The 16,335-nt window shown below is 27.6% G+C and overlaps 1 protein-coding gene across 1 annotated transcript in view; it reads right to left on the reverse strand.

The window, feature by feature from the left end:
- Positions 1 to 16,335, reverse strand: part of MdRdl (gamma-aminobutyric acid receptor subunit beta) — a gene marked incomplete at its 5' end in the record, with an annotated part of 145,413 nt that overhangs the window by 11,551 nt on the left and 117,527 nt on the right. Inside the window, 1 exon segment of the mRNA NM_001305119.1 lies at positions 11,451 to 11,735. Within this exon segment, the coding sequence (NP_001292048.1) occupies positions 11,451 to 11,735 (285 nt within the window).

The raw sequence follows: 16,335 nt of genomic DNA on the forward strand, positions 1-16,335 counted from the left end.
ATAATTATACATATTTATATAATTTTGTTAAATATAATATTTGTGTTAGTTTTTATGATAATTTTATTGGGAACTTCAAAAGTGAATGTTAAAAGTTGTTATTTCTAAGATTTGTTCTTTTTTTAATAAAATTATAATAAGAAAGCCTTAACTCAAAAAAAAAAAAAAAACTCTTTAAATATAATATCACATTAATATATAAATATTTATATGAAAACTGAAAATTGTTTGTTATTATTATTATAACTACATTATATTGTGTTAAAAATGGTTTATTTAATTTGAGGTTAGATATTGATTTCCAGAAAAAAAACATTTTTCAAGAAAGTACAATTTCAATACCTAATCTCAAATAGGCTACACTGTTTTCAAACACAATATGTATATAGCTTGTATAAAAGGTATATATAAATACTGTATAACATGAATTGAATGAAGCCCTATTGTCGATGATAATAATGTTTAAGAACCGAAATATTGTATTGAACAAAAAGTCATGTTTTCTGTTCACATTATTTTTACTATTATTATTTTTTAAAAGATGAACACATGTACATACATACCTCCAAAAATGAGTTGTCCAAATGTGAAAATTTTGAATTTTGTTATATCACCCCCGTGAACCAATTTTTTCTAATTCTTATATTTTTTTAATTTGTTTTGGAAATCTCAGAATGACAGAATGAACCTAGAATTTAGAAAATTTAGATGAAAATATTAAAAATCGTTTTTTTTTGTGATATGCAAAGTGTTTCTGTTGGTGAATAGTCTTTTCTTTTTTATTTTGAAAAAATATTGTAACTCATGGTCTAATTGTTAAGGGGTATTGAAAATATCGTTGTCAGTTCAAAAGCATTTCGATATCTTTAAGAAAGTTATTATTTCATGGAGTTTTCGAAAACTTCTTTTGAGTTTTTGGATTCTCTTGGTTTAAAATGGTCACTGTGAATAACCATTATCATTAGTATTTAATTGAGATATAATTTATTAAGAGAGTACTTTAAGTTGTTTTTGCAAAGAGAGAAATGAGTTCATTATTTCATCGCCTCTAGTAAAAGTTAAGCAATCGTTGGTCGAGCTATAATCAAAAATGCTTTAAATTAAGAAATAAATCACTAATTCTTAACAAAGTTATCGGTTATTCGTATTTGAATACCGATTACTCATCACCCAATAAAATAAAAATTAATGTAAAAATACATCGAGTGTTACATTACGATTATTGATCTAAAAGTTTTGGGTACCGGTTAACTATCTTGATTTTACGAGTAATCGTTGTAAAAATATTGTAGAGCGCGGGAGAACCCTGATAATCATAAGAAGAAATAAATAGAGAAATAAAATTGAATAATTGTTAAATAAAAACGGTTATTTCCATATGATTACCGAATACCCGCATGTCAAATATGCTTTTATTTTTGAAATAAGTAAAAGACGAAGAAAAAAATTAGTTGTTTTTTAAAAATTTAAGGTTTTAAAATTATTCTAAATATTTATTGGGATGGTTACTCATATTTATTTTTAAAGTAACCCATATGGTAAATGTTAAAATGACAGCCAAAATTCAACAAATGTTTCATTTAGGGAAGTAAGAGTGTCGACTGAACAACAATAACTATGAGATTACATCAGGGAGATCGAATAATAGAAATAAGCATTTTTGAGTAACCGATTACTTTTCCCTCTTAAATTAGGTGTTGTGAAAAGTTGAAGCATAAATTTACTGTCAACAAAGGTCGATAAATATGTCGTTTTCACTATAATCAAGATTGCCAAAAACAAAAAAAAAAAAAAAAAAGATTACCGATTACTTGGTAACCGATTATCTTTGTTTGCAAATATTTCAGATGTGTATCTCATGGCAATATTTGATAATAATCCATTATTTGTATGCCATTTATGTGAATATTTGTCTAAAACTAAACGTTTACTTATATCCGAGTACCGGTTACTCAATTCCATAAATTTCCATAAAATGTAAAAATATATACATTTTATTTTCAGTCTTTATCCCATCGCTTATCTGTTCAAATTTGCGAACAATTGTGATGGAAAATTGCCAGTTGGGGTAATTAAAATAACCGGTTACTTTTCTTTAATAAATGAATTATTTAGAAAAGTACTTATATGTTAGTTTATTGTTATTTCAAAATCCCCCGTTTTAATTGTTATTTTAAGCCATTGAAACATTCATTTTAAAAAAGTTAATGATTAGTTGTTTAAATGTAATCTGTCTTTGGTGACATGTGACTACCGGTTACTAAAAGTATTTTTTTTTTAATAATTTCGTTGATTAGAAGTTATTCGAAACAAATTTCAACGCAGGTCTGAACAGTTCGTAGTTTGTCCATAAAATTGTATTTTTTACAAAACTGGGAAACGAGTAACCGATTACTCAAAATAAATTTGTGTATATTTTTGTAATAAATTAGTATATTGTGTACAATTGCAATGTTAATAAAGTTAACATTAACCATTTTTCGGCATTACGTAGTTAGTGAAAGAATCTCTATTTAAAACAACAGGAAACTGAGTAACCGATTATTATGTATCTCAAAAATAATCACTTCTTTATCGTCTAAAATCTTTAGACGTGACTTGTACATTATTTTTATTATTATTATGAAATTTATGACGTGAAATTGAATGATTTTTTTCTAAGTGAGTACCGGTTACTCGAAGTAAATATTTGTTATTTTTCTGGAAACTTAAGATTTTTCTTTAAAAATGAGTAACATACGACCATTTTAATAATATGTATAGTACTTAACAGCTATTAAAATGCATTTTTGTACCGGTTACCCGTCTTTATTTTGTGAGTAATCGATATGATACACACACGAAAACACATTAAAAGTTATTGGGAAAATTGTTCAGCTTAAATGAGCAAATTTCATTATAAGTAAGTGACTTTTCTGCCATTATAAGAGTTGAGTAACCGGTTACCCGTCTTTATTTTGTGAATAATCGATATGATGCACTTTGAAAACACATTACTAGTTATTGGGAAATTGTTCAGCATAAATAAGCAAATTTTTTAAGTATGTGGCCTTTCTGGCGTTATAAGAGTTGAGTAACCATTATTTATATAACCGACTACTTATTTAAATGTGCAGAATTTGATAAGGTAATAGTTAATATTGCTGAAAAGCTTAGGCAGTATTACGTCTACAATTAAAGTTTTTTTAATTACACTATGATTTTCGGTGCGTGATTTTTATAGCGTTAAAAAAGTTGAGTAACCACATCGTATTCAACGACTACTTTTTTTGTTAAAGTGCGGAAATTCAATTAAGTTTAGCTTAAAGTTGTTAAAAAGCTTAAGGTGTTAAAGAATTATGTGTAAACTTTGTAAACTTAGTAATCGAATACCTAGAACACGAATGTCTTTGTAATGTTGACTTAAATTTGATTAATATGCATTAAATGGCGAACAATAAAATGTATAACCGATTACGATTAATTGTAACCGATTACTTGGTTACCAATTACTTGATAATGTTGAATGAAATTTGATTAATATCTATTAGTTACATGGCGAGAAATTAAAAGTATAACCGATGACGATTAATTGTAACCGAATACTTGGTATTCGTCTATTTGGATACCAATTACTTTGTAACCGTTTTCAGAAGTTTGTTTAAAAAAGGTAAAAATTTTAAAACTTCGTCTGAAATTATATTTTCAGGTCAAACGAGTTGAGTAACCATATTGTATTCATATCTTAGTGAACGATTACCAAATGACTGAGTATTTAGTAATCGGTTGCTTAGCAACAAAATACTTTGTTAACATGGATTGGTGTTTAAGATTTACTATGGTCGATATTTAATTGGTAATGGTAATACATTTATAGCCAAGTGCGGTTAATTGGAACCGATTACTTAGTAAACGACTATTTGGTAATCTATTACTGAGGAGCTGTTTAATATTATTTTTTTTTATAAAATAAATTAAAATTAAAGAGGTTGCGCAGTATTATGTCTAAATGGTGACGTATTTGCAAAACAATTTGCCGATTTCTTAGTGACTGATTACTGAATAACTGAGTGTGTGGTAATCGGTTACTAAGAATCCGAATGTTTTGTAATTTTTGATTTAAAGTGTTAATAGTTAACAACTCAAGGGATTTCTTAGTAAACTAGCAACCGTTGAATTTTTAAAAATTGTTTTTAACTTTTAACCAATTACTTGGTAAGCGGTTACTGAATAATCGAACATTCAGGATATTTTGCTACGACTTACTTTAAATCGATTTCATTATACTCGTTACTACAGTTATTAAAAAGAGAAGGGAAGTAATCGGTTATAAAATAATGAAGTACGAAATAACCACTTATTATTTTGTAAACGATTACTTAATTTCTACTTTTTCGATTACTATATATTACCAAGTAATTAGGTGTTATGTAACCCGATTTCTTAGTAACCGATTACAAGAAATGACAACGAATTATTTGGTAATGCAATATTTTGTATCCGATTACTTGTTAACCAATTACTAAGTATTCGTTTAATTTTCGATTGTCGATTTCTAAAAAAACCCTTCTATGGTACCCAAAAAAGTAAGTAATTGGTTACAAAATAATGCATTACCAAATAATCAGTAGTCGTTTATTGCAATCGATTACCAAGTAGTGAAGTAAGGTGTAAACCCCATTAATCGTAAACCGATGAAAATATTATATTTGATAATACATTATTTTATGTCCGATTACTTGGTAACTGATTACTTCATAACTGACTACTTGTTAGTCGATTACTAAGTAACCTTTTATTTTTTGTTGCAATTTTCAAATGCGCCTTAAAGAATATTATTTTATAAAATATGGTTCTTAGAAACCGGTTACATTATTATATGTGGTAATGTATTACTTTTTGTATCCGATTACTTGGTAACTGTTAACTTAGTATCCGATTGCTAGGTATTCGAATAATTTTCGTTTGTCGATTTCTTTAAGAAATCGCTTCTATTGTAACTAAAAAAGTAATAAGTAAGTAATGGGTTACAAAATAGTGCATTGCTAAATAATCGGTAGTCGTTTATTGCAATCGGTTACCAAGTAGTTAAGTAAGGTGTAAACCTCATTACTCAGAAAGAGATAACAATACTGTATTTGGTAATGCAATATTTTGTATCCGATTATTTGGTAGATTATTATTTGGTAACCGATTACTAAGTAACCGTTTGATTTTTTATTACAATTTCCAAATGCAACTTAAAGAATATTATTTTAAAAAAATGTGGTACTTGGTAACTGACAACTTGATAACCGATTACTGAGTATTCGTCTAGTTTTCAATTGTCGATTTCTTTAAAAAAATCTCTTTTATCCTAAAAAAACATGTAAAAAGTATGTAATCGATTACAAAATAATGCATTACCGAACAATAGGTAGTCGTTTATTACAATCGGTTATCAAGTAGTTAGGTAAGGTGTAAACCCCATTACTCGGAAACAGATAACAAGATTATATTTGGTAATGCATTGTTTTGTATCGTTGGTAAAACTTGGTAAATGAGTACTTGATAACCAACCGAACGATTGGTAACCGATTACTTGGTAACCGATTACTAAGTAACCATTTTTGTTAAACTTTTCAAATGCACCTTAAATAATATTTTTGAAAAAATAAGGTACTTGGTTACCGATTACTAAGTAACCGTTTAATTTTTTTTGTTACAATTTTCTCGAAAGAATCTTATTTAAAAAAAACATGGTACCTGGTAACCGATTACTATGTAACCTTTTATTTTTTCGTTAAAAAATATGGTACTTGGTAACCGATTACTTAGTAACCTTTTGTTTTTTCGTTAAAAATTTCAAATACATCTTAGAAATTATTGTATTATAAATATATTAAGTTTGCAAAATTTTAAGTTCAAAGTGATTTTTTTCCATACCGTTTAACCAATTAGACCAAGTTTGTTTTAGAGACCCTCGTATTAGTTTGTTTTTTCTTTAGACTATATTACCCTTTTTTGATTTTGTTTTCATTTTGGAACATAGATGGCGTTAGGTGATTGTTATGCTAATTTTGATAAATTATTTTTTTTTTTCTGAATAGGAATAGGGATTTATTTTTTTGCCGTTGATTGCATGGTGATGATTATGTCGTTGTGCGTAGAATATCTGGTGATAACCGCTGGAACGACGCCAAAAGCTATAGAAAGCAGGATACCTGTACCATTTGGTGTGTGTTTTTTTTTTTTTTTTTGTTAAAGAAAACTAATTGCGGCAGACACGTGATATCAAAAATATCACATGGTTGTCTGGTTTAAGGTTTTTGGTTTTGTTTTTGGCAAGTGTACTTACTTTTTTTTCGAGCTATTTTGAAAGTGGGCGCAAGTGAGGGGCGTGGCAAGCAAATTTTTCTGGGTGAAGAATGATGGTATGGCAAGTGCCCGAGGAAATCTCTTTTTGTTTTTTTCTAAGGATCTCTGCCTGAGATTTTGGCTTTATTGTAATACATACCTGAGATTTTGACAATATTTAAAGGGGGGAGGGGGAGTAGGTTTGAGCCTGGGGTACAAAGGGGTTATGGAGGAAGACAGGGGGAAGTAGAGGAGAAACGATCTATTTGTCTTGCGGGTAGTTGGAAAACTACCCCAGATGATGGCTTTTTTTCGTTGGTTTGCTTAGCTATATTTTGATTTTCTTTGAGAGTATATATAGGCGGGCGGAAGCTGGGCGTATATGATATCAGGGTATCATTGCAGGTTATGCCATATTTTCCCACTGTTGTCTACGAAGCATAAAGTTGATCCAAAGCCTTCTGGAACAAAAAGCTTTGGGCCACTTTATGTTTTCCCCCCAACTTTTTAAAGGTGGGGGAGAGAGAACGAGGTTTTCAAAATCACCCTGTTTTTTTACAGAGTGTGGGGAAAACATGTCATAATCTAACTTTGCTTAACAGTCGGATGTCTGTCTCTGTTGGCTTATCTGAGATTTTTTTGTTCTCAATTTCTGTTATTTGGGAGATTTTCGGTTTTTGTTGCTGTTTCGTTGAAAGCTGCTCTGCTTGACGCGCGTGCCATGGCTGCTGGTTTTGTGTGTTAGAAGAGGTGAGAAAATAGGGTCCCTAGTTTTGTGTATGTGTGCGTTGGTCATAATTTTTTTTTATAAAAAAAAAATAAAAAATATTTTTTTTTCATTATCAGAAAAAAATGAGGAGTTTTTTTGGTAATGGCCCTAAAAACCCGTAACTCTTTTTTGTGTAATTTTTGTTTGTCATTAAATCCAGGATGTCGCATACAACAATAAGTCTGCATTTATTTTCTTTGAATGATGGTGTTTGGACGTTTCTTTTTATTACGTTTTTTGTTTGTTGTTAAAAAAGAAACAAATACGAAAAAAGAGATTTCTTTTTGTTTTTGGTTTTTTGTTTTCGGTTCTAAAGAAAAGTGTTTTTTGTTGTTGCTGTTCATTTCATGTTAGCCTTTTTCTTTTGTTGTTTTGCATCTTTAATAAATGTGTTAAAATTGTTTGGGTGTTTTTTGTTGTTGTCTGGCCTAAAGTTTTCTTAAAGGACCTTGGCGCCCAACGTCATTTGATGTAAGGCCAATTTGGTTAGCAGTGTTTTATTTTTTTAATTAATTTCTCAGGGCATATAAGGTTCATAAGAAAACTTTATGGGTGTGAGATTTTTTTTTAATTGGTGTTGTGTGTGTTGTTGTTGTTTTTGTATAGGTATGGTGTTGTTGTGTATACTGTTTTGTAATGGAGTGCTCTTCAGTTTTTATTTTTGAAATATAATATTTTTTTCTTAGCTTTAAGCTTGATTTTGTGTAACCCCACTTTAGCGAATAACCAAAATTGTCAATAAAATATCTATGACCCTTTCAAAGTTGGTAATCGGTTACTTTTTTTTAAATTGGAGTATTTTTAATGCATTTATTTGCTTCATTTTACTGTTCTATTAATGGAAATAAAAAAATGTTCCTCCTTTTTAATGAAAATAAGTTTTTTTTTTTTAAAGTACGCGATTCTATGAAAATGTACAAAAAGTACAAAATTTTCTAACTAGGGGTTTTCATCAAAAAAAAAAAAAAAAAAAAAAAAACAGTAAAGAAAGTCCTAAAGTCGGGCGGGGCCGATTTTATGATACCCCACACCACTTTGCTAATTTAGTTGAGCTCCACATAACAATTAAAAGTTTTTATGGGAGAATTCAATCTCATACACCCTATGATAATAATTATAATTTAAAGTTCAAAAGACTAAATATGCCGAAGCATTTGTATCTTTGAAATTCGGACTTGTATTGCCCATTTGGTGCAAAATTCATTTGAAATCAGATAAAGATATACATGGGAGCTATATCCAAATCTGAACCGATCTCGATAAAATTTGGCAAATATATTTCTGAGCTGTGTTTGATATATTTCCCTGAATATCGTTGTTACGGAGTGCATATTACAGCTGTGGAGGACAAAAATAACAAATCGGATGAAAAATATATATGGGAGCTATAACTATATCTGAACCGATCTTCACCAAATTTGGCATACTAGCTTCTAGACTCAATTTGGTCGTATGTGCCAAATTTCATCCCATTTGGACAAATATTAGACATTTGGTGCACAATCAAAGGCAAATCGGACGAAGCTATATATATGGAAGCTATATCCAAATCTGAACCGATCTCGATAAAATTTAGCAAAGGTATTTCTGAGCTGTATTTGAAATATTTTCCTAAATATTGTTGTTACAGAGTGCATATTACGGCTGTGGAGGAAAAAAATAACAAATCGGATGAACAATATATATGGAAGCTATAGCTATATCTGAACCGATTTCGATCAAATTTGGCATACTAGCTTCTAGACTCAATTTGGTCGTATGTGCCAAATTTCATCCCATTTGGACAAATATTAGACATTTGGTGCACAATCAAAGGCAAATCGGACGAAGCTATATATATGGAAGCTATATCCAAATCTGAACCGATCTCGATAAAATTTAGCAAAGGTATTTCTGAGCTGTATTTGAAATATTTTCCTAAATATTGTTGTTACAGAGTGCATATTACGGCTGTGGAGGAAAAAAATAACAAATCGGATGAACAATATATATGGAAGCTATAGCTATATCTGAACCGATTTCGATCAAATTTGGCATACTTATTTTCAGGCCTAATTTGGTGGTAAGTGAAAATTTCCATACTATTCGGGCTAATATTACACGTTTGGTGCACAATAAAATGCAAATCGGACGAAGATATATATGAAAGCTATATCTAAATTTTGACCGAATATCTCCAATTTCAATAGGGTTCGTCCTTGGGCCAAACAAATGTTGTTTGGAAAATTTCATCTCAATCGGATAATAAATACGACCTGAATTTTTTTCACAAGAATGCATGGAGAGACAGACTGACATGCATAAATCAAGTCAGAAAGTGATTCTATGCAGATCATCAAAAGGAACTATGGGTCTATCTCGTTTCCTTTTGCCTGTTACAAACAAATGCACAAAGACATATTACCCTGACCACCTTGTGGTGTAGGGTATAAAAATGGACCGAATACGAATAAACTTTTAAACAAAGGTCACGATCAAAATATAATATTTAAATAACATGCTTCAGGCAAAAAAAAAAAAAAAAAATCGAATACCCAAATCAAAGTATTTAGATTACCGAAGAATTAATTGTTTGGTCGATAAGTAACCGTTTCAAAATAGTATACAGTCTTTGAAGTAACTGTTTTTAGAAAGTAATCTCTTAAAATGCTGAAATCATTTTGCAATAAAAAATATGGAAAATCGTTCGATAATATTATTTAAAGTAACCGATTATCTAATTTGAAGTGAACCGATTACTCGAGTAGTCGTATTAAACGTTATTCGTTCAATAAGTGCAAAATAAAAAAAAATATTTCTGGTTTAAAAAACTCCGAAAAAAAATTAAAAACGTAACCGGTTACCTGATAGTTATTTGATCGAATACCAATTACTTTTTTAATAAGTAACCATTTAAATATTATATAATGTCTCATAAAAATGACTGGTTGCAAAATAAACCAAGTAATCGGAAAAAAATATAGGAAAAGTAACCCATTACCAATTTCCTAATGAACCGATTACCAATTACTTTTTTAATTAGTAACCATTTAAAATATTATATAATGTCTCATAAAAATGCATCGATTACTTGTCCCAAAATGAACCGATCTATTATCATTCAATGAGGGTATTTGTTTTTAACATTACAATTAAGTATCCGGTTACTTAACAAAAATGAACTGTGAATTTTTATGGTGGTAACTGATTACCCTACACTTAATGAACCGATTACAAAGTATTCTTTTAATAAGTAAACATTTAAATGAAAATTCATCGATTACTTGTTCCACGATTACTTAACAAAACCGGTTACAGATTACTCCAATAGTCATTTTTATGGTGAAAAAAAAAAATCCCAAAAAAGTAACCGATTACGTAACCATTAAAGAACCGATTACCAATTACTCGATTACCAATTACTCAAGAAACCATTAAAAATAGTATATAGTGGCTGAGAAAAATTTATCGTTTCTTTTCAAATTGAACCGATTACCAATTACTCATTCAATGAGTAACCATTTAAAAATAATTTAAATATCCTTAAAAGTTTTCAAAAAAACCTAGTTATTTACATTGGTTATTCGCTGGTGGTAGTGATAATTTGTAACTGTATTTGTTAGTGGCAATAAGCCTAGGCTCCTCCATTGATACTTTAAACATAAATTTTATATTCTTTGACCAATTAATTAATAAAATATATTGTGTAAAAATTATTTGTGGTGTATTAAACAAATGGAAAGGAAGCAAGGGGTATTTGGGGTAAACCCCCAATACCATTTTGCTTCGAATCCAATAAGTTTCTCTTTCTTGGTTAGAGTTTAGAAAAAGAGAGTGGAAGAAAAAGAGCTAGTAGAGTAGTAGTGTTAAGTTAGTTGTGGTGGTAGTAGTGGTAGTAGTAGTGGTGATAGTGGTAATTGTTATTGTAGGGCAAAGTGGGGTCAACACGGTTTTGGAAATTTCCCTAAAAATCCAGTAAGGTTGCTTGCGGAGAACTTTTAACGGGATTTTGGGGTCTATGTCTAAACCGAAAAGTCGTCACCCATTTTGCTTGGTTTGGGGTACGTCAATATTTTGTTCTTTGTAATTTTTTTATTCTACAAAATGTACACCGAGAGAAAAAATTGTTGAAATTAAAGACACAAAGACATAAAAACAAAAAGACAAACACAAAAATGTACAGTAGTGTGTAACTGAAAAAAAATTTGAAAAAAATACTGAAACTGATTTTTTCTCTTTGAAAAAAAAAAAAAAAAAATTAAAAACAATAAAAAATTAAAACACACAGAACATTAAACATTTACAAGTTGGAAAAGATAAAAACCGAATAGAAACAGAGAATAGAAAGAAGGTCGGAAAAAAAGTATCTGTTTTTAGTTTTGTTTACCCAATAAACTGGCAAAGACCATCACGAAACACGTTCCTAGATAGACGTCAATCGATTTGACATAAGAAATTTTCGGCAGCGCAGCATTTGTCGATGACATCAAAGTTGTCATGGTCAACACAGTGGTGACACCTAAAGCTACACGGGCTGGTGTAGCATTACGATTAAGCCAAAATGATACCCATGATATAATAACGATCAGTCCAGAGGGTATGTAAATCTGTATAAGATAATAGCCCATAGAGCGCACGAATTGTATCTCGCAAGCCAGACGCGAATAATTTCCTGTTGTTTAAATTTTTTTTTGGTTAAATTTGGTTTTTGATTTTTTTTTTTTGGTTCCAATAATCCAATTAGTTTGAGTTATTTTTTTTTTGGTTTTCCATATCCAGCAGACATCAAACATCAGACATTAAACACCCGACATCGTTGTTGCATATCAAACAAGGGTGGGTGGGGTCGTAGCAGGGTTGTATCCAAATATGTTTGATAGGTTTGTTTGTTTTGTTCGTTTGTTTGTGTCAATTATCATTCATTCATTCAAACAAAATCCAGTAACAAAACGCCGTGATTTTTGATTTTTATTTTTTGTTTGTTTTTTGGTTTTGGATGGATGGAGATTTGTAGCAAAAAAAGTAGAGTAGAAAATTGTTTATGTTATTACAAGGAATTTTCTTAACAAATTCACTGTTTTTTTTTTTTTAAATATGATAATTGTAATAAAGGAAAAATTATATAAAAAATATATATTAAAAAAAAAGAAATAATAAATATTAAAGAATAATTTTAGGTAAAAAGAAAAAACAAATAAATAATATTTATAAAGGGTTTTCATTTTAAAGGAGATTATCAAGTTTTAGGCATTAGTAGTTAACACTCACACAAATGTTAGTAAATATTTGCATTTAAAATAAGAATATTTAAATAATTTACTTTCGAACAAACTAACAAAAAGCGTAACAGAAAAAATTTTTGTTGTTGGCATAACATCAAAATCGAAATATTATATAAACGAAAAAAAAAAAAAATGCTAATATTTAGTTTGAACAGTAATTTTGAAATGATTTATTTGGGTTTTAGTAGGTTTTTTCTTGGTGGGTGACAATGTGATTACAACAAAGGATATTACAAAAATACCAAATGATACTGGTGCGAGTTTCAAAAAATTAAATTAATAAAATGAACCCAAAAAAAAAAAAAAAAAAATAAATAAATAAAATAAAAAAAAAAACAAAAAAAATAAATAAATGAAAATATTAAATATAAAAAATTAGAAAATTAAATTAAGAAAATAAATAAAAAATCAAGTAAAAATTAAAAAAAAAATAAAAAATTAAAAAATACATAAAATTAATTATTTAATGATAATATTTAAGTGATGAAATTAATAAAAAGAAATAAAAGTAATAATGAATAAATAAATAAATAAATAGGCATTAAAAACATATATTAAATAAAAACAAAAATTAACAAAAATTTAAAGATTAAGTGAAAAAAAAATAATATATAAAAATAAAAGAAAAATAAATAGATTAAAATAAATTAAACTAATTATTTAATGATAATATTAAAACGATAAAATAAATAAAATTAATTAAAAATAATAATGAATAAAAAAACAAAGCCAGCGAAAATAGGCATTAATAATAATATTATTATTAATAAAAAAAAATAAATAAATGAAAATATTAAATATAAAAAATTAGAAAATTAAATTAAGAAAATAAATAAAAAATCAAGTAAAAATTAAAAAAAAAAAATAAAAAATTAAAAAATACATAAAATTAATTATTTAATGATAATATTTAAGTGATGAAATTAATAAAAAGAATTAAAAGTAATAATGAATAAATAAAAACAGAAAATAGGCATTAAAAACATATATTAAATAAAAACAAAAATTAACAAAAATTTAAAGATTAAGTGAAAAAAAATTAATATATAAAAATAAAAGAAAAATAAATAGATTAAAATAAATTAAACTAATTATTTAATGATAATATTAAAACGATAAAATAAATAAAATTAATTAAAAATAATAATGAATAAAAAAACAAAGCCAGCGAAAATAGGCATTAATCCCTAATGTAAAAAAAATTAGTTAAAAAATTTATTACAAAAAATAAATTAAATGGAAAATCAAAAACTTAAAATAAACAAAACTAATTATTTAATGACAATATTTAAATGATAAAATTAATAAAATTAATTAAAAGCAATAATGAATAAATAAAAAACAAAGCCAGCGGAAAATCGGAATTAAAAACATATGTTAAATTAAAAAAAATAACAAAAACAAAAATATTAAATTATAAAAGATAAATTAAATTAAAAATCCAAATAAAACAAACGAAATAAATTATTTAATGATAATATTTAAATGAAAAAATGACTAAAATGAAAAAATAAATAAAAAAAGGAAAAAACATAGCCAGCGGAAAATAGGCATTAAAACATATATTAAAATTAAAAAAAAAAACAAAAACTAAATTATAAAAAATAAATTAATGAAAAATCAAAAAAATAAAATAAATAACACTTATTATATAATGATAATATTTAAATGAGGAAATGAATAAAATTAATTAAAAGCAATAATGAATAAACAAAAAAAAGCTAACGGAAAATAGACATTAAAAACATATATTGAAGTAAAAAATTAACAAAACTAAAAAAATTAAATTAAAAAAAATAAATTATAAAAAATAAATTAAATGAAAAATCCAAATAAAACAAATTAAATTAATTATTTAATGAAAGTACTTAAATGATAAAATTAATAAAATTAATTAAAAGCAATAATGAATAAACAAAAAAAAAAAAAGACAGCGGAAAATAGGCATTAAAAACATATGCTAAATTAAAAAATATTAACAAAAACAAAACGATTAAATTTAAAAAAAAAATTAAATCATAAAAAATTATTTAAATGAAAAAATAAGTAATGAAAATAAATAAAACTAATTATTTAAAGATAATATTTAAATGATAAAATGAATAAAATTAATTAAAAATAATAATGAATAAACAAATTAAAAAAACCTACGGAAAATTGTCATTAAAAAAATATATTAAAATAAAAAATAACAACAATTAAAAGATTAAATTTAAAATAAAACTGAATTAAAAAATTAAATCATAAAAAATAAATTAAATGAAAAATCAAAAAATAAAACTAATTATTTAATGATAATATTTAAGTGATAAAATGATAAAAATTAATTTCAAGTAATAATGAATAAATAAAAATATTAAACCAGCGGAAAGTAGACATTAAAAACAAATAAAAATACAAAAAGTAAAATTAAAAAAAAAAAAATATGTAAAAACAAAACTAGAGCTAAGCTGTTACAGAAGCAGCTGCTAGCTGACATAAAATGACAAGAGTTTCACAATTAGTTTATCGATGACCGACAGTCGTGGATGGCAAATAAAAAGTGAAATTTTTAAAATATAAGTTAAAAGTTAAACAGTAAATATTTTCAATAAAGGTCAGGCGAAAATTTGGCAATCCATAAATCCAAGAATGCAATAATTTATAATTCCCTTACATTTTAAATCCTAAAATGTCAAAGAAATATTGTAGAATTTTTTATTTCATTTTCAATTTTTTTATTATCCTTTTAAAACTTCGGTTTCATTATTTTACAAGGGAAATGCAAAAGAAACCCTTTTAAAGTGCAAATTTTGATTACTGCGCTACGAGTCCCATATCTAATAATATATTTTAAAGCCTTTTTTTGAAGGAACTACAAGAATTTTCAAAGATATTATCATCATTTTGAAGGATTAATTTTTTAAAATGGTTGTACTTTAAAGGACATGTATAAGTTTAGAATTTATTTCAAAAAGATTAACCTGGATTTTTTTAAGAATTAACTAGGGTTTTCGAATATTGATCGTAGATTTTTAATATTATTCCAAAGACTTGTGTTAATTTGTTATTTTTGTAACAAGGAGTTGTGGTTCAGAATGGAAGTCTGTTGTTGGTGGAGACGATCGCAAAATATTTATAAATTGAAATGATTCAAAACCCAAAATTTTCCTGATTTTGCAGTTTCTCGACATGTCACAATAATAGATTAATCGAAGAGGAATTTAGATATTCTTTTCGAAAGAGATAACTTGATTTTTTTGAAAGACTCGTGATCTGAATATATCGCAATATTCCATTCGGAACATATTGAAAAATGAACTCGGCGTAAAGCCAAAAAGTGCAAGAACTTACAGCGCAACAGAAAGAAAAATGAACTCAAAAGAGCTAAAGAGTTGCTTCGCTTGGCCGAAAGTGGTTAACTGCCGAATTTGGTTTTCTCCGATGAGAAAGCATTCGTTGTCATTGTCAAACAGTTTGTAAACAAACAAAATGATCGTGTTTACCTGCCAAAGAGGTCAGCTGAAAATGTGCCACCAGAATTCAAGCACCGCCGATGGTGATGGTGTGGGCCGCCATAACAGCCGATTGTCGCTCTCCGCTCGTATTAATCGACCGTGGCATCAGAATTATTATCGCGAAAATATTCCGGAGGGTGTATTAAAACCTTGGGCACGCAAACATTTTGGCCGCAGACCTTTGACATTCCAACATGACCCAGAACGCGTCACCCAGCACACAATGACCACCAAAATCTCCGGATACCAATTCGTTGGACTATTGTGTCTAGAGTATTTTGGAAAGCAAGGTTGGCACTAAAAATACTAAAGTGTCGATCATCTCAAGCAAGCGCTTCGTCGGGAATGGGCCAAAATACCGGAGAGCAACATTCTGGCAGCGTGTGGCGGTTTTATTAGCCGTTTGGAGGCCATAATTCGTGCCAAAGGTGACCAATTCGAACAAATCTAAACTTATTCTAAAATTTGATGCTATTTCCGACTTTCCTGGCGT

This window comes from Musca domestica, unplaced genomic scaffold, assembly GCF_030504385.1.
Source record: "Musca domestica strain aabys unplaced genomic scaffold, Musca_domestica.polishedcontigs.V.1.1 15, whole genome shotgun sequence".
NCBI lineage: Eukaryota > Metazoa > Arthropoda > Insecta > Diptera > Muscidae > Musca > Musca domestica.